Source organism: Pezoporus flaviventris, unplaced genomic scaffold, assembly GCF_033815535.1.
Source record: "Pezoporus flaviventris isolate CSIRO_AGI_PZ_B2104156 unplaced genomic scaffold, CSIRO_AGI_Pfla_v1 ptg000078l, whole genome shotgun sequence".
NCBI lineage: Eukaryota > Metazoa > Chordata > Aves > Psittaciformes > Psittacidae > Pezoporus > Pezoporus flaviventris.
In genome coordinates, this window is record NW_026892626.1 from 8698987 (window position 1) to 8722399 (window position 23413).

At 44.3% G+C, this 23413-nt stretch overlaps 1 protein-coding gene across 1 annotated transcript; it reads right to left on the reverse strand.

Annotated features, from left to right (window-relative positions):
• Positions 1-123: 123 nt before the first annotated feature.
• On the reverse strand, positions 124-23376 carry SLX4 (SLX4 structure-specific endonuclease subunit). The gene is made up of 14 exons (XM_061473455.1): positions 20990-23376; positions 20159-20422; positions 19142-19316; positions 17331-17546; positions 16450-16664; positions 15039-15352; positions 12491-12773; positions 10892-10980; positions 7709-7855; positions 6870-7039; positions 3552-6004; positions 2293-2395; positions 1589-2098; positions 124-998 (listed from the first exon to the last, which is right to left on the reverse strand). The coding sequence occupies exons 1-14, from the start codon at positions 21357-21359 to the stop codon at positions 665-667; spliced, it is 5643 nt and encodes a 1880-aa protein (XP_061329439.1). The 5' UTR covers positions 21360-23376; the 3' UTR covers positions 124-664.
• Between the last annotated feature and the right edge of the window lie 37 nt (positions 23377-23413).

The following is a 23413-nucleotide window of genomic DNA, read 5'->3' on the forward strand; positions in this document are numbered from 1 at the left end:
AAAAACACCTCCACTGTTTTGCATCCATTTAAGAAACACAGATTTAGGAGTTTTATCAGAGATTAAGAACTGAACCAAGGACAGAAGGAAGGCATTTTATTTCCAAAGGGCTCCCTGCAGGAGGGCAAATCATATGCTGAAGAAACGAAGATGGAAGTCACAAGGGTATAACCACTCAGTGCTTTACACAGGGTAAAGGAGTCTTATTTATTGCAGCTGGGTTATTCTACTCAGTACTAGAACCTGAAGGGTGAAGTGTTTCACAGCCCAATGCCAGGGAAAACGTCCTGGTAGGTGTCACTGTGGGAAGCACCTGCCCCTAGAAGCACCAACATAAAGAAAAGTTGGGGACGTAAATCCTATTAGAAAAATGGAGAGAAAACAAAAGGCACAGGAGGAAAATCGGAGGAAAAAAGAGGCTCCAGGCAAGCTGTGTGCTGAAGGCAGGACTGAGACTGGGGGAATTTGTGCAGCTGGGGGTAGAGGGCTTGGACAGGGAGCTCCGTTCAGACCCACTCCGCAGCATGTCATTGGAAAGCAGGCCACCAGGAGGAGCAGCGCACCCGCCGATCACAGCACCGCCACCAGCTCCAGCCGGGAGCAGCGTTTCCAGCTCGTCGAGAAGGCTCCTTGGAGATTTTCAGGATGGAGGAATGGGCTCCATTCAGTATCGTCTCCTCCGTCTTTTTTTATCCTTTTTCTTCGCTATCTCTTTCCGGGCTCCAGCCGTGGTAAATGTGATACAGTGAGCATCTAAAAAGTCTAGCAGCTTTGCCTTGGAAATTTTAATGCCGTTCTGTTTGAGCTCTCTGTGCAAATCAGCCAGCTCAATTGGCTCATAGAACAGAATCTTGTTGTACAGGGCTGTGTTTGAGCGGATATAGCACCTTACTGCCTCCATCTTTTCTTCTTCCTGAGATGCTGCCTGAGATGCTGTAAATTCCTCTTCGTCCTCCTCAGACTGAAAAGCACAGGCTTCAAATCCATTCATGAAAGAACTAAAAGCAAGATCAAATAGACCAGAGAGCAAGGAAAGAACAGGCCATCAAGAACAGGACCAGAGCTCCCCAAATCCCTGGTGACCAACCCCTGTGGCTACCCTCTATAGAATCAGAGATTCTCCAGTGCCAGCACCCACAAGACAAGTGAAGAAGAACATGGCACATGCTCTGCAGACCAACCCATCCCAGCCACAACAGTGCTGGTCCTGCTCACCCAGCCCTGGAGCCATCTGGCATTCCTTGCTGCACATCCATAGCACCTACTGCTGCCATACTGCAGCAGCCTCTCAAGCAGTGATGTGCCATCCTCCCTCTGTGCTCTAGCTGCAGGTTTTCAGTCAACACTGAGGGATCCTTGTCACTCTAACCTGTGGAGATCAGGCATGCCAGATTTGGGCCTTGCCCACATGCAGCCACAAGCACTTTTGAATTCCGAGAACTAGGAATAAGACTAAAAAACTCAAAGCCTATTTCTTTTGTAGGACTGTGCTGACCTTTGAATAACACACCAGGGCCATTGTAGGCCACATTCCTAGCTCATCTGTCCTGCACCACTGACTGTTTTGTTTGCTGTTTTGCTGCCTTACCTCTGTGAACCAAAGGAGATGTCGCTACCATCCAATGAAGAAACTGTGGACTCCTGAGATACTGAGAACATTGGTTCCTCACCATCAGCTGCCACAGACCATCTCTCTAGAGATGCAGATGACTTTTTCTGCTCTTTATCTCCTTCTGGGTGATGTGCCATTTTAGTCCTCTCCTTGGGTGCTGCACAGCCTTGTGTACCTCCTTGGGTGCTGCACAGAGTTTCATGGGATCCAACAAGGTCATCATCAGCCCTCTCCACTGCAAGCACTGAAGAAGCCACAGCAACCTGCTTCCTTTTGCCCACAGTCCTCAAGGCACTGGCACGCTTTCCACCTCCTGCCTGGTCTGCCTTTGGCTGCCTGGAGTGTTTGGCTGGGGACTTCTGCAGAGGAGACTGGGAAGACGGGATTTCATCCTCAAAGTCAGAGTCCACGTCCTGGTGAGTATACTGGAATATCTCTTTCAGCTTCAACACCATCTGGTGCTTTGGGAGAGCGCGAACTCCAAATCTGAAAGTTGGAAGGCTAAGTTAAGATAATGCTCACCTCCCACTGTCATAGCTCAGGCTGGAAAATCCAGTGGTCCATCTGACAAAGTATGATTGTGACCTCAAAAAATGCTACCTGGAGCTTCCCCAGGTTTCACTTCCACTTTCTTTCACACTATTTGCCAATGAGTTTCTGCTCATAGAGGTAATGCTTACCTGCTCAACTCCTTCTTCAGCTGGGGGGTCTCCATCATGGAGAAAGGTGGCATTGGTGTCACTGGAGTGCTGGGAGACTTGTCATTCTCCTGACAGGAAGGTACTGTAGCACAATGAAATTACCATGATCAGAATCAGTACAGAAAGGACTTATAATAGCTGGTGTCTTCCCTTTTAGTGGCAGATATTCTAGTATCATATAAGTGTTTAAGTAGCATGACTTTCCTACAAGGTGTTTTAATTATTACTCAGCTTCATATTGGACAGAGCAGTCAACATGTCTTATTTTTTAAACTGAGATACTTGGCTTTTATTGACTTTAAATCAGAAACCAGATTAAATTAAGATATATGCCACGTCTGAATATGGAGCCCATACAGGGCTTTGTTAGAACAGGCAATGTTCACAAGGCAGTTAAAAAAACATGTTTACTGAATTAAGTAAAGTGTTTTTTCTCCCAGGAAGGAAATTTCATAACAGGAACTTGATGCAGAAGAAACTGAGCAAGTCAAGCTTCTGGGCTCCTGTGTTAGATGCTGATTTAATGACGCCATTTTACTGACACTGTGAAGCACAGTCTCGCATTATATTCTAAATACATGTTAAACTAATCACTTTGTATGGCTTAGTGAATTATTTCATTAGATATGATGAGATCTGGTCTCAGATGGAAGGAACCACACAAGGATATGTGTGGGGCACGCAAAGGTCTGTTGCAGGCACCCAGAACCCCCAAAGAGAAGGCAGCAGGAGAGAACAGTACATTGCAGAGCTTTGCAGGGAAACGTGCACCCACACCAGCAACCCTCTGTGCCTGCACCACTGTGCTGCTTACCTCATGTCCTTATGTATGTTAGCACAAGCATTGTTTCATGACTGCACGAAAAGAAAGACTGCACAGAGCAACCACTACTCCTGGGAGCAAATATCCACTGTCATACAAGCTGAAGGCTGGATTTTCATTCTGTTTTGGCAAGGTTTTTAACTCCAGGTACCCATAGCTTCTGCAAGGAGTACCGTTGCTATCACAGAACCAGTGTGAATGAAATACAAGTGGCTATGCTCCAGGAATCCCATGTTTAGATATGATCTCTCCCACATCAGAAGATACTGCACCTTTTTTGTGCCTGGGCCTGACAATTACTTCAGAACAGAAAGCCAAAAGAGCCTTTCAATATACCAACCAAACCACAGGTGAAATGATCACTTAAAACAATTTAACCTAGTCCAATAAATCTGGAATCAATACAGGCCCTCACCAGGAGTCTTTACAGCATCTGTCCGACGTGCACGTGCTGCAGCTGACAACCTGTGAGACAGAGAAAGCATCTCTGGAAATTCATCTTCTTCATGTTCTCCATTCCAGTCATCCCAGATTTTGGAGTTCAAGTAACTTGGTCTATTGCCCACGGATGAACATGCCTCAATAGGACTCTTCTCAAGACAGAACAAAGTTGTTCTGCCAACAGGACTTCCTTGAAGGGGGGTACTGCCTTTAATTTCCTGCACATGGGCTGGGCTCTCCCATTGCTTGTGCCAAGAGCCAGCTCTGGGGCTGCTGGTGGTGCTGGTCTTTGCATGGCTGACCTGGCTGGAATCCTGGCTGTTACCTCTGACTGGTGACACATACTCAACATGCCAGCAATCATCAGTGGGGACTGGGGGCTCATCACAAAGCAAGACGCTGCTGCTCAAAGAAGGCAGACTTATCTCCTTTTCATTATCCTCTACCTCAACCACACTGGTATTTATTTTATCTTCCAGTGACTGCTCATGGCATTGAGGCACAGGTTTGGATAAAGATGAAATCTTGGCACATTTGCTTTTTATGTCAGTGTGGCCAGGGGAGAGCAGAACTGGATCCTCTGGAGAAACTGGGGGGGAGTTAATGGAAAACGATTCCACCGTTGGGCTGCTGGGAGGGCTCCTTTCACTGACTCTGTTCTCCATAGGCAAATGTATGTCTGACAATGTCGTTTCATGAACTTTTATTGAATTTCCAGTCATTTCATGGTTACTGTTACCTGCTGCGAAGTTCTTTGTGCTGGGTTTAGATCCTGGACTTTTTAAAGAATTAATACCCGAGACCTGAGTCTGTGTTGAGAAGCTTCTGCTTTTGCTCAGAACCAGTGTGTCTGGTACTAGCCAGGAGCTGTCTGTACCTGAAGACATTTCATGACGGAGCCTCTTTTCAGGGCTCACGTTTGGACTCTGTTTGCTCTCCATACAAGCATCTACTTGTCTGCTGGGAGACAATCTGATGGACATCTTTACATCATTGCTTATATGCACCATATCTGTAATGCCACGTGAGACCTGGGGTGATCTTTGCTCTGTTTCAGTGACTGATGAGTTCTGTTCAGGTTTTGCTATCTCAGGACCTTGTTCTACATTTGAACATTTTAATTGCTCAGAGATTTCCATTTTCTTTAGAGCAAAGCCTGACTCTGGCCACTTCTTGTCTTGCTGTAATTCTATTTCATCATCAGAAGATAAAACAATAACATCACCCTCCTTGTTCCCCTGAGCTGCAGCATCCTGAGTTCTGATGATCAATGATGACAACACTGGGACATATTTATCTTTGTTTAAATCAATGTGGGGAAGCTTTGCTGGAGAAATGATGTTCTTGTTTCTTGATGCAGTATCCAGCTCGCTGGCTTTCTGAAAGCTTATTTCACCAGATGGGAATGATTTTTCCTCTTTGTTTTGCTTTGCTGTTGACATATGCTCGCTGGCAAACCTTCTCTCCGATTTTGGAGATGCAGGTGAAGAGCCAACAGCAGGAAAAAGGGGCATATAAGGTTTGGGAAGAGGACTCCAACAAAAACTGTTCCTGTGTGGAGAGAGATCTTTTTGTGACTTGCTGTACAGAAATGAATCATCAACATGTTTTTCACTAGGAGCCTCCCCTGATTCTTTGATAACTTCTTTCAATGGAGAAGGCTCACAGTAACTTCCCTGAGTTCCCTGAGAAAGCAAGCGTTCATAACTTTCATTTCTATTAGTATCATTGTGGAAACTTGGTAACTGTTTTTCACAGTGATCTGCCTCGTCATGTGAGACCTGAGATGACTTGTTATCCTTCACACCTTCACATCGCTTAACAGTCTCTCCTTCATTAGTTGTGGCACCATGGGATGCTATGTCCCATTTTTGAGGTTCACTGTGGTGAGGCACAAAAGTGGTCTGTAGATCATTCATCCTCTTGCACCTATTTATATCCTGCATTTTCTCTTCCTGTGCAGACGAGTCACATTTAGATTTTTCCACATCACTGTCATCGCTCAAGTCTTTGAAGCTGTTGCTTATTAAAGCAGATTTAGATCTCTTTACCTCTTCCTCCTTAGTTTGCTGATTTGTACCCTGGGCTGCCTCAGTATCACTGCAGATGCTGCAGTCTGTTCCCTCACTCCCCTCTGTTTCACCTTGAACCATTTTCCTCTGAGTTGCAGCAAACTCATAAATTTCCTCCAGCTCCTGTTCACCCACCCCATCTTCCTTCTGGCATTCAGGGTTCAGCATAGCTGCTACCTCCTCATCTTCACCCACCCACATCGACTTCAAGAGGTCTTGGAGGTTCTCAACTCTGTCCTCACAATCTTTGCCATCCGTCACAGAGATAAGATCATCTTCTGAATCCACTCCAGAAGACACCTGACTCTCTCCAGTGTTGCTTTCACACTTTGCCATCAGTTCCATCACACCAAACCTACAAGGATATAATAGTAATGTTAGTATTTTCCTTCTTCAGTACTACTTCACCATTTGGCTGCCTGATCACTCCTGTGAGCCTTGTAAAGAAATTTCCTGAGGATGCTGTTTTCCCAAGATATACAAGAGCCAGTATACTCCTGAAATTCCAAGTGTCACTCACAAGAAAGCATCAGGCTCACTCTTCCTTTTTATGTTCCTTTTTTATGTTTTTATGAGACTAAACAGGTACATGACTACACTAAACCAAACCCTTTCTGCCATTTGCACTGGTGAGAGCCCCAGGGAATGGCTGGGGCTGGATAATGTCTGTCACATGCAAGCTTTGTGCCTTTTAGGAGTAACAGTGCAGCTCTGCACATACATTTTGGCAAGACCAAACCATTTCCCTCCCTGTATCTCAACAACTGCTCCCATTTCAAGCTCTTTACTTAGGACATGCCTAAGATTGTGACTGAGAGCATGGCTGACACTCAACATTGGAGTTCTAAGCATCCAATATGCTCTGCAAGTGTTGTTCAGGTTAAGTTCATTGGTAGTGCAATGCTTTGGGAATCCCATATAAGAAGATACGCTCATCATTGGCTGTCAATAAACACCTTGAGACAAAACTCCTGGAAAAAAGTCTGCTAAGCATATACTGAACATAGAATATCTTACACAGGTACACCCTAAAGAGAGACTTGTGGAAAAGATGTGGGTAGGTTGTTCTTGTGAGAGTTTCATTTAAGATGTAAGCAGAGGATTACGGAATTTGTAGATTATGGAATTTGTAAACTACTAAAACTGTACTGAAAGCTGTAAAATTGGTGTCTGTGTGGCTGAAAGCACAAGGGAATCCAAAACATGCTCATGGCACAAACCTGGCAGCCAGAGCGTGCACCTGGGGCAGCACCCCAGCAGGGATGTCAGCATCAGCAGCATAAAGGTACCGAAGGAATGCAGACACTGCCTCTGCCGTCACGTCACTCAGCAGTACACGGCGTGTCTGTGCGTTCCCATCCTCCTCCACTAAGAACCCTTGGCTGTGAACCTGGGGTAAGAGGAAAGCAAAGTCCATTTGCTAGTAAAGGAACAGCAACACCAATGTTCTTGTTCCTATCAGCTTCACTCCTTTCATTTGCCAAAGTCTTACCCTGAGACCACGATCTTATGCCTCAGAGGAAAGCTAAGATGACCAGTTATGCAGAGCTTCACACAGAACAGGACATTTCCTTCCTTACTCTACAGCTGTTGGCTTCCATGAAGTTTAACTACTCCTTTTAGTTACACATACAAAAGATGGTCTTAAAAGTTCTCCAGTTAGTTTTGGAATCAAATTACTTCTTAGAGCACAATTTCCAGTGTTATCTAACTCTTTACAAGCAAGCTTCCTCTGATCCGTTTTGAATTTACCTACCGTTGATGCACTGCCAAAACTCTAGTTCTCCTGGTGTCCCACAGGAAAAGAGACAGGGCAAAAATCACTTAGGAAGCTTCCTCCATCCTTGCCTCCCCGTAGCGTCCTCAGATAAAGTACCACATTTTCCACCACTTGCTCAAGACCCTGGTTTCCTAAGCTGAAAAACCACTGCATGTCCCAAGGCCCTTGCTGTTAGGCCCAGCAGTGCTCTGTGCTGATTCTGTCTTATTAACTGATTGTAGGTGTGGGCAGTCTCGGCTTTCCTGAAGCAGAGGAGGAAAGTACATCAGCAGTACTTACAACTTGGATGACCTGTGGACATCGCGCGTACAACACAAACATGTGGGCATAAAGGACTTCCCCACAGTCCACCTGGAACTGGACATCACTTAAGTGGGGGTTGTTGATCATTGCACCAAAATCTTCAGCCAGCAACCTGAGGGAGGACTAGAACACAGAAGAAAAACAGACAGAAGTTATGTTACAGCTGTCAACATTTCCCTGAAAAATAAGGGAATAACCCAGTTTATCAGCACTGCTGTACTGTGGGTCCCAGTCTGGATACATTGCCTTCACCTCCTGGAGATGATCATCAGTATTATCAACTTCAGGTCTTCCACAGAACAAACAAGCAAAGACTAACAGACATTTCTGGCTTTGTTTTCCTCCACTTTTTCCAGTCTGGCAATTATGGAGAAAGGGCAGTCATGCTGTATTTACTGTACTTGTTCTGCCTTGTATTACAGCACATTATCACCCTCAGATCTTTACCACACCATATCCTGATGTGGTCTAGCCACTGCCTAGAGCTGGCCTCTTGACCAGCCTTCCACCACATGTTTAGGAAACTGCAATTTCCACTTTGATGGACTTGAACTCAAGTTGCTATAATTAGAACAAAGAGAAAGGGGATGACTCAGGCATGGGGTAATGAGCCTTTCTTCTCTCATTCACTGTCTGTCAACAACAGCTGAGAAGAGCAGCTCTGCAACAAGGGGCCCACATAGAACAAAACCAATGTAGGTGTCTAGTTCAAAGGAATTTATGTGCATGGTCCTGAAACCCCTTCTGAAAATTCCACTCAATTACAAAAAAATAAGACATGTAATTTCTATTATAATTCCAGAACCACTTCCTGGAATTTTGGGGAGGGCTGGTTGATTGTGCTACCTGTGACTAGAAAGCTCAGGCCTGGAATATGCTGCCAAAGAAAGCAATGATAAATGCTCTGTTTCTGCTCTGGAGCTGCCCCCAGTATGAACCCACCCCAGGCAATCTCCTGAAGACTCAGATTCCTCTAGGCAAGTGTGGCTCTGGAGGTGGTCAGTGCTTCAGACAAGTGTGAAACACCCTCAGCTCACAGCTGAGAGGCTGTCGGACTGTAAGTAGAAACCAGTTCATAACTAACACACTGATTGTCCCTGTGCTTTTCAAGCCCACTGCAGAGTTGAGGAACCGTAAATTTTATTCCAGTGAACATCTGCATGAGATGCTGTTCCACCTGGAACAACACAGCTCTTTATTTTATTAGCAGGTTTCTACATTAGCAGTGGACTGTGGAAACCCAGCCTTTCTACTCACTCCAGCATGTGCTTGCAGGCAGCCAACACTAATTAGCACCAAAACAGCAGCACGCACCAGAACACTTCTTCATAGGTGGGCTAGAGAAAACTGCATGCCGTGGCAGTGGTGTGGACTGCCCTCCAAGGGGAAGACAGGAAGCTCAGTCTGGAAACTAATCTGGTGTTTCTTGGTTTCTTATTCTTGGCAGGTAGGATACCTGCAAGACAGTACCTCAGGAAGCCAGCAAACACAGACTCCTGATGCTATGTTCCAGGCAGCAAGCCCAGAACAGCTTTCCTGACGATGCTAAAATTATGAATCAAGAATGGGGAAATTAAATAAGGCCACAACCCTCCTGGCTGCACCATTCTCTGAAGACAGTGAACACAAAAGAACACTCTCTCCTACTGAGGTGGCCCATCAGACTGGACTACACAGATGTGACAAGGGTCTTAAGCATGGGTGGGAGGATATGCTACCAATGCAATGCTCCGTTTGCTCTACTTGGTTATACTCTGTGCTCATATAAAGCACAAATCTCTCCCACTGGCAATTCAACTCTTCAGCAGTGCTTCACTTGCTCAGGAAAACTGTAATGGACTCAAACTAAATCTGAAAACAAAATGATCATACTGGTTTTACTGGTAGCAACTGAGTTTCAGCAACAGTATCAGTTCCTGTATTTCTGCTAAAGGCCTCTGGCTTAACAGACTCAGAATATTACAAAACAAGACTTTTTTTTTTTTTTCCTGCCCATACTTTTTTTTTAAATACCCCCAAGGAATACCTAGAGTCTCTGGGATGCTCAGGTTTAATACTGATTCCCACCTCAGAGAACTGTCTCCTTCAAAAAGTATCTTAATTCTGTAAGCACAATATGAAATCATGTTCTCAGGGCATCCAAATATACCCAGCACCAAAAGCTCCAGCTCTCATGGCAAGATTATTTGTTATCAAACCAAAGGTAATTTGCACCAGATGAAATGGATGACCTTGGTAAGAAAATAAATTAATTTGGTTTTATATGCACTTCAATTGAAAACTGATTAGACATCCATTGGGGATTACATACCCACTGGTGCATCTGGGGCAAGGTGTGATCCACAGAATGCTACTAGCTCGATAAAAACATCATCTGAGGCTTAGTAGCCTGTATTCTTCACTTAGTCACCACAGAGAACACACTGATTTTCAAGCTAGTTCCTCTGATATGTGCTCCCACAATTGAGTATTTTCTATGCCAAACCTTTTAAAAACTCATATTAGCAGCAAAAAAATGCTCATTTTCCATGGACCTCACAGCATTCCACGTGATCTATGAGGCTTTTAGGCCAGATGGCAAAATGTAGTGCAAGTCAGCCAGTCCTTGCAAGAATTCTTTCTCCCATTGCAAAGCAGTGCATGGAGAGGAAGGTGATGGAGGAGGAAGAGCTCCATTCAGAACCACACAAAGTAGGTGTGTGAGCCTGGAGGAAGCACTGGGAAGCTCTGCCTCTCCCAGGCTGCAACCAATGCTCTTGGACAGTCTGGGCATTAAAGCAAAGTCCTGCTTAACATTGTGCAGCTGTATCCCTAGTTTCTACACCCAAATAGTGCAGTAACATAACACTTTAATCTGGTTCTCTTTATATAAACTATGCATAGTTTGGCCATTCTGAATCACCTCTCTCATCAGGTAGGACAAGTACTGAAAAATCCACATGCCTGCTTGTGGGCATCAATGAAATAACACCCACGTGTGCTGATCCCACCTGTGCCCATGATGATTCCTGGGTATCTGTGAACCTTAAGCACCTCTTTGTTTCTACGGAAACAAGTGGGAAATACTCCATACTTCTCTGAATTGCACAAATGCAAGAGCTCCTTTTTTACAGTGATAAACAATTACAAAATAGCAGGGGAAAAAAGAGTTATCCTTACTTTTTTACAGCTGCTCATCAGAAGGCTCTTCTCTTTGGATGAGGGCAAGAAACCACTATGTGGAGTATCACTGGAAGTCATTTCTTTTCCTCAAAGAAGAAAATACACATCACAAATCGTATACAACTTCTCTGTGAAAGAGTGATGTAACGACTCCTAACAGGATCCCTGCCACGACAGCTCCCTAGAGAGCTGTTGTAACCTGACTGACTGAGTTGAAGGCTCATCCTTTCCCTTTTGCCTTTGCTGGAGGGTTTGGCTCAGGGCTATGACAGGCTGTGAGTACCTGAGTACCATTCAGCCATGAGCTGCACCAACCTACTGTAGATCTGTGTGTGCCATAATCCAGGTGGAGGAACCGGAGAGTACATGTTTTCCAGCTTTCACATCTCAGTTTTCCTCCACTGGGAAAAAACTACAACACAGAGCAGGATGGGACATGCCACAGTTTCATCCCAGCAGATAGGCAGAATGTATCTTGGATCCACATTTCAACCTAGAAAAACGCTGTGGGCTCTAGTGCTCAAAGGCAGACACTGATATCAGTTTTGCACAGCCTGAGCTCTGTGGTATTCTACAGAATGCACAGAACAGAGTGCAGAGCAACAGAAAGAATTCATGTCTTCTGAAATGGGCTCTGGTGCATTCAGGGAGACCTTAGAGCTGCTTCCAGTGCCTAAAGGGGCCACCAAGAAACCTGGAGAGGGACTTTTTACAAGGGCCTGTAGCAACAGGACAGAGGGGAATGGCTTTAAAACAGACAGAGGGGAGATTTAGATTAGATATAAGGAAGAAGTTCTTCCCTGTGAGGGGTGCTGAGGCACTGCCACAGGTTACCCAGAGAAGCTTTGGCTGCCTCATCCATGGAAGTGGTCAAGGCCAGGTTGGATGAGGCTTGGGGCAACATGGTCTAATGGAAGGTGTCCCTGTCCATTATAGGAGGTTGGAACTGGATGAGCTTTAAGGTCCCTTTCAACTCAAACCATTCTGTGATTCCATGATTCTGCTGAACACCCAGGCCATTTTAAGGGATAACACTGACTTTGAAAGGCACAGTTGTGTGCCACATGCAACTATGACTGGGGACATTAGAGAGCTGCCCATAGAGAAATTCTAGGTGGTGTATTTTTTCAACCCTGTAGAGGTACAGATAAACTTCAGGTTTGTGTAACTGATGTACCAACAAAAAACCATCCCTCTTGCACATATCTCTCCTACAATTGCCTCAGGACCTGACAAGATAGTGCACATAACGGTGTCCAAAAAGCAAGGATGAGGATTTTGTCCCAGCTGTTGAACATGTCCAAGCTCCATCATGGTGGAAAATATTTTGATATCTTTCAGGGAATTTTAAAATAAAATTTGGTATCTGCTCTCCAGGAGTTCTTTCAAATGCTGGGACTTAGGAATAATTTCAGAAATGTCAGCTTGTGTCTAAGGCTTACTGCAGAAAAATGTCCCCTCCACAGTATCATCTCTTGGATCAACATCAACGTCCTTTGGGTGCTGCCATGGCTTTCCTCACTTAGTATGGTGTTAAGTCTGGCTCTGTGTAGCTGAAGGACCAGGGACAAGGGTGGCAAAGCTGCCCAAACTTACCTGGTTGCTCTGCTTCCTGTACGTGCCCAGCATCAAGGTTCCACTGAGTAAGGGTAAGTCCTTCCGTGGCCAAGTCAACGAGGTCCTGCAGGATTTGCGCATCCTTCTGGCTGAGAGATAAAAACTGCCCATCTCCTTCAGAGCCTGACTTGAATTCATAAGAAGTTTGGCCTCCAGCCTCTGTGCAAGTGGGCTCATGAGAACTGAGTTCAGGCTGAATTTGCTGGGATACTTTTGGCTGATCAGATCCCACTGATGGCAGAAGGATATCAAGCTTATGATTCTGATCAAAAGAGGAAGGAAAAAAGATGCCATTAGATTAGGTCTCATTTTATGTATCTGCATTTGCAGAGCTTAGAGTACAAACTCTCCTTCATGCTTTTGAAACATCTAGTAAAGGATTACAGAGCATTCCCCAGGTACAGGGGCTTCTGAGGCACAAACCCTCTGCAGTTTTATGAAGGACTCTCCAGAGATAAGACAGCTCTGAAAAGAAGAAAGGAAACTACAACAGAAAATGCAGAAAAGGTGGTTTTCTCCAGGAGCATGACTGTGCAGGCAGTTACCAAGCAGGGCTAGAAAGGATGGTGGAAATGCTTCCACTCCAACACCTAAATATTTCATTATAGCTGGAGTGCTGGCAACAGTCACAGCTGAAGCTCTCCAGGTGCTTCTGTTCTGAGTTCTGAAATGGTTTTGCAGTTATATGTAACTAAATCAAACCTTTACCCTGGAGCTGATATTTTCCAGGTTTGGTCTCTGTTTCCCAATAAAAATAGTTTTGTTTGTTTATTTCTAGGTAAAAATGGTTTAGCCATTTCTGTGAGTGGAAAGAATCAAGATAGAAAACACAGTCTTGCCATGATCCTAAAGGCTTGCTTTCTTTTTATTTTTAAACTTCTCTGGCAGTTTTTGGCTTGAACAAGAGGCTTTGACTAGAGCAGAAGTATTAAATAAAGCCCCTATATATGCACAGTTGTTTTTGAACAGAAGCACCAAATAATTCTTCAAGGAAAGAATGAGGGAAGAAAGAGAAGAGATATCCTTCTTGGAAAGCAAGTACGTGATAAGATGAGAGACTAAAAGAGCTTTGTCTATTTTTGTAGGTACTTCTAATAAAAATACAGAGCACTGAAAGAGGAGGGTGATCTTGGTGAGAACGACCAGAACAGTTGAACTGAGAACTGGATCAAAGCTCATATGCACCAAGAGCAGTGGGATGCACAAAGAAACATGAAGTGCAAATGTTCCATTTGAAACCCTAGGAGCTCCCACCTTCTTCTCTGTACAACACCAATACCAGTTTTCATTTTAAACTTTTCACCCAGATTCTTGCTGAGTGCTGCACACCAATAAAGCTCATACTAGAACTTATCTGAGAAAAGTGCCAAGAAGGACAACAAGGATCAAGCTGCTGTAAACATTGACAAACTAGTGGCAAAATGAGCAGGATGAGGTCCCTTTACTCAGTACTCTCCATTACCATCAGTTCTATTTTCTGAAAACTCAGAGAATAACGTGGTAACCTCAGCTTCAGTCTCCTCTCCAAAAGGGAGAAACCAAAGTTCAGGATCATAAAACCCTAACTGCGTAAGACCAGGGGACAACAGGGCACAAGCACTGAGTATGCAGAGGCAAGGGATCACACGTCACTTATAAGGTGGGCTGATGCCAACCTTATGAAGTTTAACTTTGCCAGGTCCTACACCTGGGTCAGAGCAATCCCAGGCACAGCTATAGGTTGGCCAGAGAAGAGATTCAGAGCAGCCCTGCGGAGGACTTGGGGGTGTTGGTCAATGAGAAAATGAACATGAGCCGGCTTCAGTGTGCGCTTGCAGCCCAGAAAGCCAACCGTATCCTAGGCTGTGTCAAAAGGAGCATGACCAGCAGGGTGAAGGAGGTGATCCTGCCCCTCTACTCTGCTCTTGTGAGACCTCACCTGGAGTATTGTGTGCAGTTCTGGTGTCCTCAACATAAAAAAGACATGGAACTGTTGGAACAAGTCCAGAGGAGGGCCACGAGGATGATCAGGGGACTGGAGCACCTCCTGTATGAAGACAGGCTGAGAAAGTTGGAGCTGTTCAGCCTGGAGAGCAGAAGGCTGCATGGAGACCTCATAGCAGCCTTCCAGTATCTGAAGGGGAGCTATAGGGATGCTGGGGATGGACTATTCATTAGGGACTGTAGTGATAGGAACAAGGGGTAATGGGTTCAAACTTAAACAGGGGAAGTTTAGATTGGATATAAGGAAGAAATTCTTTACTGTGAGGGTGGTGAGGCACTGGAATGGGTTGCCCAGGGAAATTGTGAATGCTCCATTCCTGGTGGTGTTCAAGGCCAGGTTGGACAGAGCCTTGGGTGATATGGTTTAGTGTGAGATGTCCCTGCCCATGGCAGGGGGGTTGGAACTAGATGATCTTAAGGTCCTTTCCAACCCTAACTATTCTATGATTCTATGTTCAAATACCAAATGAGGAAACAGAAGGGTTAGAGGGCAAGTGAACTAGGGGCACACAAATATCACAACAAAGACAAAAGAGTATCCCACCTGCACAGGCTTCCAAGGTACAATTGGAGGGGTTAATGCAGCAGTGTAGAATGATTCAGGGTCATAATGCCCTGTCAGAGCACTGATATTCCATAAAAAGGACTCCTTGGCTTTGGACAATGGCAAAAGCCAGGTTGCTTTCCCAGATTCGTTCTCCAAAATCCTACTAGTGGGAAGCTGAGGCGTGGGAGGAAATTCGACCTCTTCTGCAAGCAGCATTGCTACTCGCTCTTGGATCCTTTTGTGGACCTTCTCCGGGTCCTGAAGTAGTAATGGTGGAGGTGCAGTTGGGCCTCTTTTACGCTGTTTTTTCTCTTTAAAAAGAAAAGGAAGAGGAACCCAAATAAATAAACAGCTGAACACAGAAGACAGAGGAGCTCAGCATGCAGCTCCTTTAAGCACTGTAGTCAGCGATGACCAAAAGACAGCTAGAAGCTGCATGCAACTCTTTGGATTACTGCAGGTAATCTGAAGCCTCACATCATCCTTGCAGAAGAAATAACTCCAGAAAAGAATGACTCCTGTTCACACTGCTCTGCTGCCACTGTTCACACTGCTGGGAAGTGTCAGATCTCTACAAAATCTGGTTATTATGGAAACAACTGATACTGATTCAGTCTACCTCCCAGCCTCACAGCACGGTGCCTGTATGCCAGCACTTTGCAATAAAGGGAGAGAAACCCACCAACAAATCCATGAATGACTCTGTTCTTTCGTACTGATGATGTCAAACCACAGCTCACACAAACAGTGAGCAGCCTTTTCTCAGAAATCCTGTGTATTACTACCTTTGCCTTGCTAATGCCCACCCCGAAATCCAGCTGGGAGTACTTATTGGCAGGAAGAGACCTGAGCAGGGTCATGAAAAGTGAAGTCTCCCCTTCATATGTAGCACTTGGCACTCTCCCTTAGCAATTGTCTTCCCTTTTACATCTTTCTGCACATTGAAGCAGCAAAGCACATGCCAATACATGTAGTGTACACATATGCCCATTATGGAAAGAAAACAAGAGATAAGGCTGAAATAGCTGCATTAATCCAGGTTATGGCAGGATGAATAGGAAAAAACCTACTGCAGGAGAAATAACAACAATCTTTTCATGTTATTTCTTTTCACTTCCATGGTTTACAAAAACCAAGTGCTTATCTTAAGAATATTTCATAGATTCAAACCAATCAAACTGAAAAAAAAGCATTATATTCCTAAGGGATTTCACTAAAACCCATGGACATCTTGCAGCCTTTCTTGACTGTGTGTGGATACTGCATATTGTTGAAGCTCTGACAGCTTAAACAAAACAGAAACAGGGCTGTCATCCCTCCTATGGCCCATAGATATAGGAAGAGCAGGCTGGGTTATGTTCCTCCTCCACTAACACAGCCTTTAATGCTAACTCACTTTAACACATACCTGATCCTGGCTTCCATTTGATTGGCAAAGCAGCCACTGGTTTCACGTTTGTCACTGATTTTGCTTGTTCCTGCTTTTCTTGCTCCAACAGAGAGCGTGAGATTGCCATAGCGACCAGAAAATCTTCATCCTTAGTCTCCATTTTGGCCCTCTTATGCTTTTTCTTCGAGGCCTCTTTGGAGGAGCCTTTTCGCTTTGACCTGCTTGGTTGATTGCTGAAATACAGGAATGGAGCAGGAAACCCAAGTTAATGTGGCTGGATCCAAGACGAGAAATACTGAGCACTCCAGACCAGCTGCTCTACTTGATCAGAGAGACTCCCATATCAAGGATAATGAAAAACTATTCAGTATCTTCTTCCCTAGAGTGCGCAAAGGATTTCTTCTCATCCATGGAACTTAAAAGCAATTTAGAGAAAGTCTTATTCTGAACAGATAAGCACAAGCTCACAGCACTGAAACAAGCATCCTCTATCTTTTACCTTGAATGTTTTTTGGTACCAAAGGGTAAAAAACAAGTTGAAGCAGGGTAAAACCAAGATCACCAGAAAATGCTTTCCCACTCTTCTGCTTCCACTGGAAATGGCCCTTCCTCAGCAAAAAGGGACTTTGGAGCCCTTCCACAAATTCAGCCAGGCACCACTTGCCTGGCACCATTTGATTCTGATCAAATCCAAGAGAGCAGATGCAGCTCTGTACTGAGGACATCTCAAAACATCACGTCTGTTTCTCTTTGGCTTGGGCTGTAAAGCACATACATCCAATATAGCCACAAGCTGAATAGTTGAGGCATTGGCATGACAGATGCATCCTGAGGAGCACAGGTTCAGTGTTTCTCAGGCCAAAGAAAGTAACCAGCATCTTTTATTTTTACTAGCTTACCTGGGACACTGAAGAGGTGCCTCACCAAGGGTGGAAACCTGCAACTGCACTGCCTGAAGCAGCATCTTAGGGGGCACGTCCATCTCAACAGCACAGCGTTTCAGATGACTAACTCGGCTCTGTGGGGTTTGGAACTGCTTCCCACAGATGGGACATTCAGGGACCAGTGGTTTGCTGGAGGATGACATCTGTGCTTCTTCCATCTCATCCAGACACCTGTGAGATGATGGTAAAACTTACCTCTGAAGACTTTAAAACTGTCCACACTAAGATTTAAACCATATTAAAGGAAGCACAATCATCTCCAATATTTGTAACAGTCAGAAATATCCTTTGAAGAAACAAGAATTACATGCCCACCACTGCGATGAATATAACATGTAACAGTTATATAGATATTATTGCCTCAGAGCCATATTAGAAACATGGTGCTCAAAGCAAGTGCAGATAATAACCCTCAACTTCATCATGTGTCCATCACCTAATCCCTCTCTCTGCATTCATGTTAACATTCCAGCTAACTTAGAAACCACTGTGAAAAAAAGAATCACCTATCAGAGAAATCAGTCTTCCTCACTCAAAACAGGACTTCTTGTCCTTCTCACTACTTCTGTAGGCATGATCACATGCAGTGTCAAAAGCACAAATGTTTTCAAGTTGGATATCTCACTTGACAGTGTTTTATGTCACACAAAAGGGAGCAGCTGAAATTAAGACTCAGGAGTGCAGGATGATGGACTTCTAAGAATTTCTGGTAGGCCAAATCTATGTCTCCAAAGACATGTAGGGTGTGAACTCCTGGATCTGCAGCACCTATTATAAAAATCACTCCCCAGTTAGGTAATAACACACATTACCTACACACACAGGGCTGTGTTAAGAGACCGTTCATCTGATGTACCAGGACTGGTGACTATTGGTTCACCAATGCATCTATCCACTTACAGCTTTACTTCTTGTGATTAAGACTGCTATCAGAAAATCCATTGCTAATATAACTTTATAATCTCATACCTGCTTAACAGTTCAGAAAGCAGACTTAATTTCAAAAAAAGCACTTCTGACACACTGTCACTATTTTACAACCTCTGTCCTCTCAAGCAGCAGTAAATATCTGAAGACGCAAACAGTAGTAACACCTCTAAAGCTGCAGGTGCAGACAATCCTAATGAATGTGAGTCACTTCATAATGTGATGTAGGATTGGACAAATTAAATCCCTCTTGCTTCTGGAGGAGCTCAAATTAAGAAATTACAATCATTCAAATGTGCCATTTCTGATACTCTGTCAACAGAGGAACACAGACTTTTAATTTACAAAGAGCTATCTGTACATAATATATTAACAGTTCTTGATATTTACCACTAAGGAAACTGTTAAATTAGGGCACTAATGTCAATTTACTCATTTTTCTAAATAGCAACACCCTTCCCCCAGCAAACACAGTGACAGACTAGCTGTCCTTATGAAATTGGCAAAATAAAGCAAACGTTAGTTTGTTGGCTGAAATCAGTAGATCTCCAAATCTGCAGCAGTGGGTCCTCATTAATTCTGATTCACAATTGCAGCTCCTCTGCCACACTACCAATGAAAGCAGCACTGGCCTGACAACACACAAGCAGAAGCCCTCGAGGGCAAGACAATCAGCCTCTGCTTTGAGATCAGAACAACTTATTAATTCAAGCCATAAAGGCCAATGCCACTCTGCAGATTCCCCTGCTACCATGTTCTTTAATGGCTAAACTGAGTGAGCAGTCTGTGAGGCTAAGGGGGAAAGCATGTGGAAAGGACACATCATGCCAGTCTTTCACCTGTTAACATGCTGCTCTCGTCGCTTTGCGTTCATGGCTGAGAGATCCTTCTGGCAGATCTGACAAAAAAACAAGCCTGCATCTTCCAGGCTTGCCAGGGCTTCCCCTTTGGTTTCCTGCTGAAGAGCCAAAGCCAGAGCACCGTCATGTTCCATGGAGGGAAGATGGTGGATATCTGGCAAAGAAAGGAGAGATTATCTCAAACAGAAAAATGAGAATCCTGTATGAAAGACAAGGAGCTGTTGTACTTATTTATTAGTTTATTAAACTAATGTTCATTATTAGTTTATTACACTAGACACATAAAAATTAATTGCAATCTTTCTTTTGCATCTTCACACCTGACCTCTCACAAGGACATGTACAAAATGCCCTCTCTAAATGCTACAAGACTGTACTAGCCAAAGGCCAGGAGGTGGCAACTCGTTCACAGAACATCACATGTCACAGCCAAGTGAAGGGCAAGTTTTGGCTAAAGTTTCTGGGGACAACATGGCATCTTATACATTACATATTAAAACACTGTAGATTGTCTGTCCAGAATCAACAGGACCTTGAGTTATAAAGAATGACACAAGAGAAAATGGCTGTGAATTCAGTTCATCTGCATAGAACGTATTACCTTACAGACTGCTTGGAGATCTACCAAAGATGGGGGCTACCTAAGAGTCATATTTACCCAGCAGCTGCCTAATGCTGTCCTAAGGGAAGGATGACAAAGTTCACTGATCCTGCTGGAATTTCAACCTGTTTCCAAGAAGACAATTACCCCTCTGGAATCTAAAATGAGGTTAATTCAGCCTCAGAGAAGAGCTGGGAGAAAAGTCTGTACAGCCCTTTAACAATAGAGAAAGCAAGATTTCTCAGCACTCTGGAGTGATTTATTCAGTGCTGCACACTGAGCCAATAGGCTGGCTGGGAACAGAGCCCAGGAATCCGGACTGCTTCTCATGCAACCATGCTCACCAGCCCACAGCACTCTTCCTGCATGTACCAGAGGTAACAGGAGAAACATACCATCCTCTGGTGGGTTCTGCTCCTTGCTTTCATCAGGGAAACCTCCATTGGCTACAAACTTTGGCAAGCCATCGCCTGTGCTGTGTTTTAGCTGCTCAGGTGCCACTCTCTTGAACTGCTGCATTCTCTCCACTACCAGCTCTGCTACCCGCATCTTCGACCCTGCAAGTGGTGGTACCTTTGAGGTGGGTGAAGAGCAGGTCCCTGGCTGTGTAGCAGGACAGAAGGATAACGTAGTCTGGGAACAGCCACGCAGAGTATTTACTATAGGGAGGGAAAGCACGAGAGCTTTACCAGTCAATTTTCAATACAAAGCCAAGCTGCCCAGAGAGCTGCTAGGAAGCTTTCCTCAATAGCAGCCTAAGCCAGGCTGTTTTGCAACAACCATTCTTAAAGGAAGAAGTGAACAATTTGTTTTGCTGCCACATGAGTTTATACTTAATAACCACAGTAAGAGTATCAGGCTTGTGTGCTACAGTGGAGTTTAGATATTGCTACACCCCTTTTAGAGGAAGGTCCAGAAATCTGATATGCTGGGCTGCATCACAAGCAGTGTGACCAGCAAGTCAAGGGAGGCGATTCTCTTCCACTGCTTCACTCTCACGACACCCCACCTGGAGTACTGTGTTCAGCTCTGGGGCTGCCAACATAAGAATGTAAACCTATTGAAGCAAGTTCAGAGGACTTATGTAGACGGAGACACAAGGACCAAGCCTGCCTTGATCAGTGCTGCTGTATGTCCCCTCCAGGTGTGCTCCTGAAGATCTCCCCTGAACTACAGTCTTTTCCCTCCCAGCCTATTTTCCATCTGAACAGTTTTGGTTCACTCACCTGAGAGAGTCCTCTGGCTACACTCATTGGTTACTGGACTTGGCTGGCTGGCAGAGAGAGGGTTTCTCTTTCCACCCCCTTGTACAGCCTTACCACCATTACAGGCCACAGCATCACCGTCTTCTTTGTGCACCAATGTTTCTTCCTTTGGTCCCAAATCTTGAGGAAAGTATGTCTCCTTCACAGCTGGTAAGCAATGATCGTTTTGGCTCTTAGCAGCAGCTTTGCCTCTTCTTGATTTGCTTCTTGCTGCAGTGCTCTTTGTCCTGTTCTGAGCCCTTTTTGCTGCCTCAGTATCCCCAGTTTTTTTCTTCCCTCTACCCAAAATATTTGCCCACAGCTCTTTAAAATCATTGTCCTGTTCATCCATTGGCCTGCAGGGTCCAGAAACACTGTGGCCTAACGACACTGTGAGGACTGGAAGGCAGGAGGAGATACCAGAATCAGTTCATCATCTGTGACCTGCTATCCTCACCAATTCCCCTCCACCATATCAGAAATGTCCATTCTCCAGACTTCAATGAGGTCAACAGAGTGGGCACTTCTGTGCTGTTCCGACAGCTCATTCTTCCACAGCTAATTCACAGCCATTTAGTAGAGCACATTTGCCATGGACCCCACCTGCTTTCACAAGTTAAGCACCCCAGTTTGTGCACAGCATGTGCAGAAGCTTCATGATGTGCTACAGTGCTTTAGAAAGACACTTAAAAAGCCCTTAAATAAAGAAATAAAAAAGGTGGTTATGTAGGATGGTATATGCAGATGCAGTGTGGGACAGGCTGGTGTAGAACTTTGAAGGAGGAAAGGATTTGCATAAAATAGTATGATTAGAAAAAGCACGTACTGACCCAAAACACCATCCCTATAATTGTACTACAGACATGCACAAGCTACATGAGGACAGAAGAGAAAGCTTTCAAAACAGGTATCTGATACTGGGTAGGCTTTTGTCCTGCAGCTCAGGATTTGAGACTGTCCCTTTTTTATATGCATTCATACTTACATTTATATAACACAAGACCAGCAAATGGAGCAGGGAGAAAAAAAAAAGTCCTTCACATCAAGCAGCTATTCTAGAATGTAAAATTCTGCTTTGCGGCACCACAGCTTTAAAGAGGAGAGCCCGACCTCATTTTGAGAAGCAAATAAAGGCAGTTTCTGGCATTCCAAAAGGGTTTCTGGGACAAGTCTGAGAACAATTCTACCAAATATGTTGATCCTTTCTCTCCTCTTATCTCCATGCCTGCTCACCTTCAGGATTAGCTCTCCTGCCAACTAATACTGAACTTGTCCTCCAAGTACTCAAACCATGGCACTGACCATATTTCACAAACTGCTGTCATATGCACAAGGTAAACAGACTAAACAAATGGTATTTTTAAACTAGTTTCTTAACCTTTTCAGCTACAGTAAGAACAGCAGGACTAGCTAGGGGTTACTTGGAACAGCACTGGGTACAATGTCCAGATGGAAATGCCATCAACCCCCAGGCGACATTAAAACTAGATCTCTATTCTTAGACATTTTGATTGTCTTCTTCTTCCTACTCCTAAGTTCAGTCTGGTTCTGGCTATTTTAACAGAGGTCTTATATTGCTCCCAAAACCTGTTTCTTTCAAGCCTAAACCAGAGTGTTTCACTTGGAATGGCAGCACCTGTGGTTCAGTTTCTCCAGTAAAACTCTGGGCACAGAAAGACTCAAAAAGCAGGAAAAACACATGCGAGATTGTTTTCTCAAATGGCTTGGCTGCACACATGCAAGGCTGAGGAATGCTGGTTACACACTTTCATGGGTCAGCCTTTCCTATAAGCAATTACAGATGTTAATGGATTTATTTATTTTAAACTCAAGCTCCCAAACCAGCAGAGGATTTTGCTGTGAATCTTGGAGTAATTTCCTGTTAGAGAGAAACTGAAGTTTTATGTAGCCAGTTCATAAATTTAATTTTCCTGGACAGAATCTTGGTGCAGTTATCACTGTAAATTTGCCATTTTTTTCTAAGTAGGAGACAGCATGTACAGAAAAACAGAATCTTACATCCTTCATGGCTTTAAATACCTCTCACAGATGCATTTGTGCTGGTGTATTATTTATGGTGAGTTCCTGATATTAAACTTTAAAACAGATCAGCACTTTTGCATTTGCAGTCGATGTTCAGGGCCCCAGGTAGACCAAGTCAGGCACACAAATGATACAAAACTAAGGATGTATCTGTCTTACTCCTCCCTTTCCAGACCTGTATTTACAGGCTCCTGCTCTGCTCAGCATATGTGTTTCTGATGCTGCTGCTACTGGTGTACCCAACAGCCAGCCTTGGCATCAGTTTGCAGAGCGTAAAAATTAAAGACTTGAAAAGTAGCTTCTTTCAGTAAAGTATCTGATTCAGTTTGGAAGATTTTAGGACTCAACAGATCATAAAGCTGG

Coding starts and splice junctions, on each gene's coding strand:
- SLX4 (XM_061473455.1), bottom strand. CDS start 21,359: ATGGATGAACAGGACAATGATTTTAAAGAGCTGTGGGCAAATATTTTG. Junction 16,665..17,330: donor GCACCTCTTCAGTGTCCCAG/GTAAGCTAGTAA, acceptor CCTGTATTTCAG/CAATCAACCAAGCAGGTCAA. Junction 15,353..16,449: donor CAAATGGAAGCCAGGATCAG/GTATGTGTTAAA, acceptor TTCTTTTTAAAG/AGAAAAAACAGCGTAAAAGA.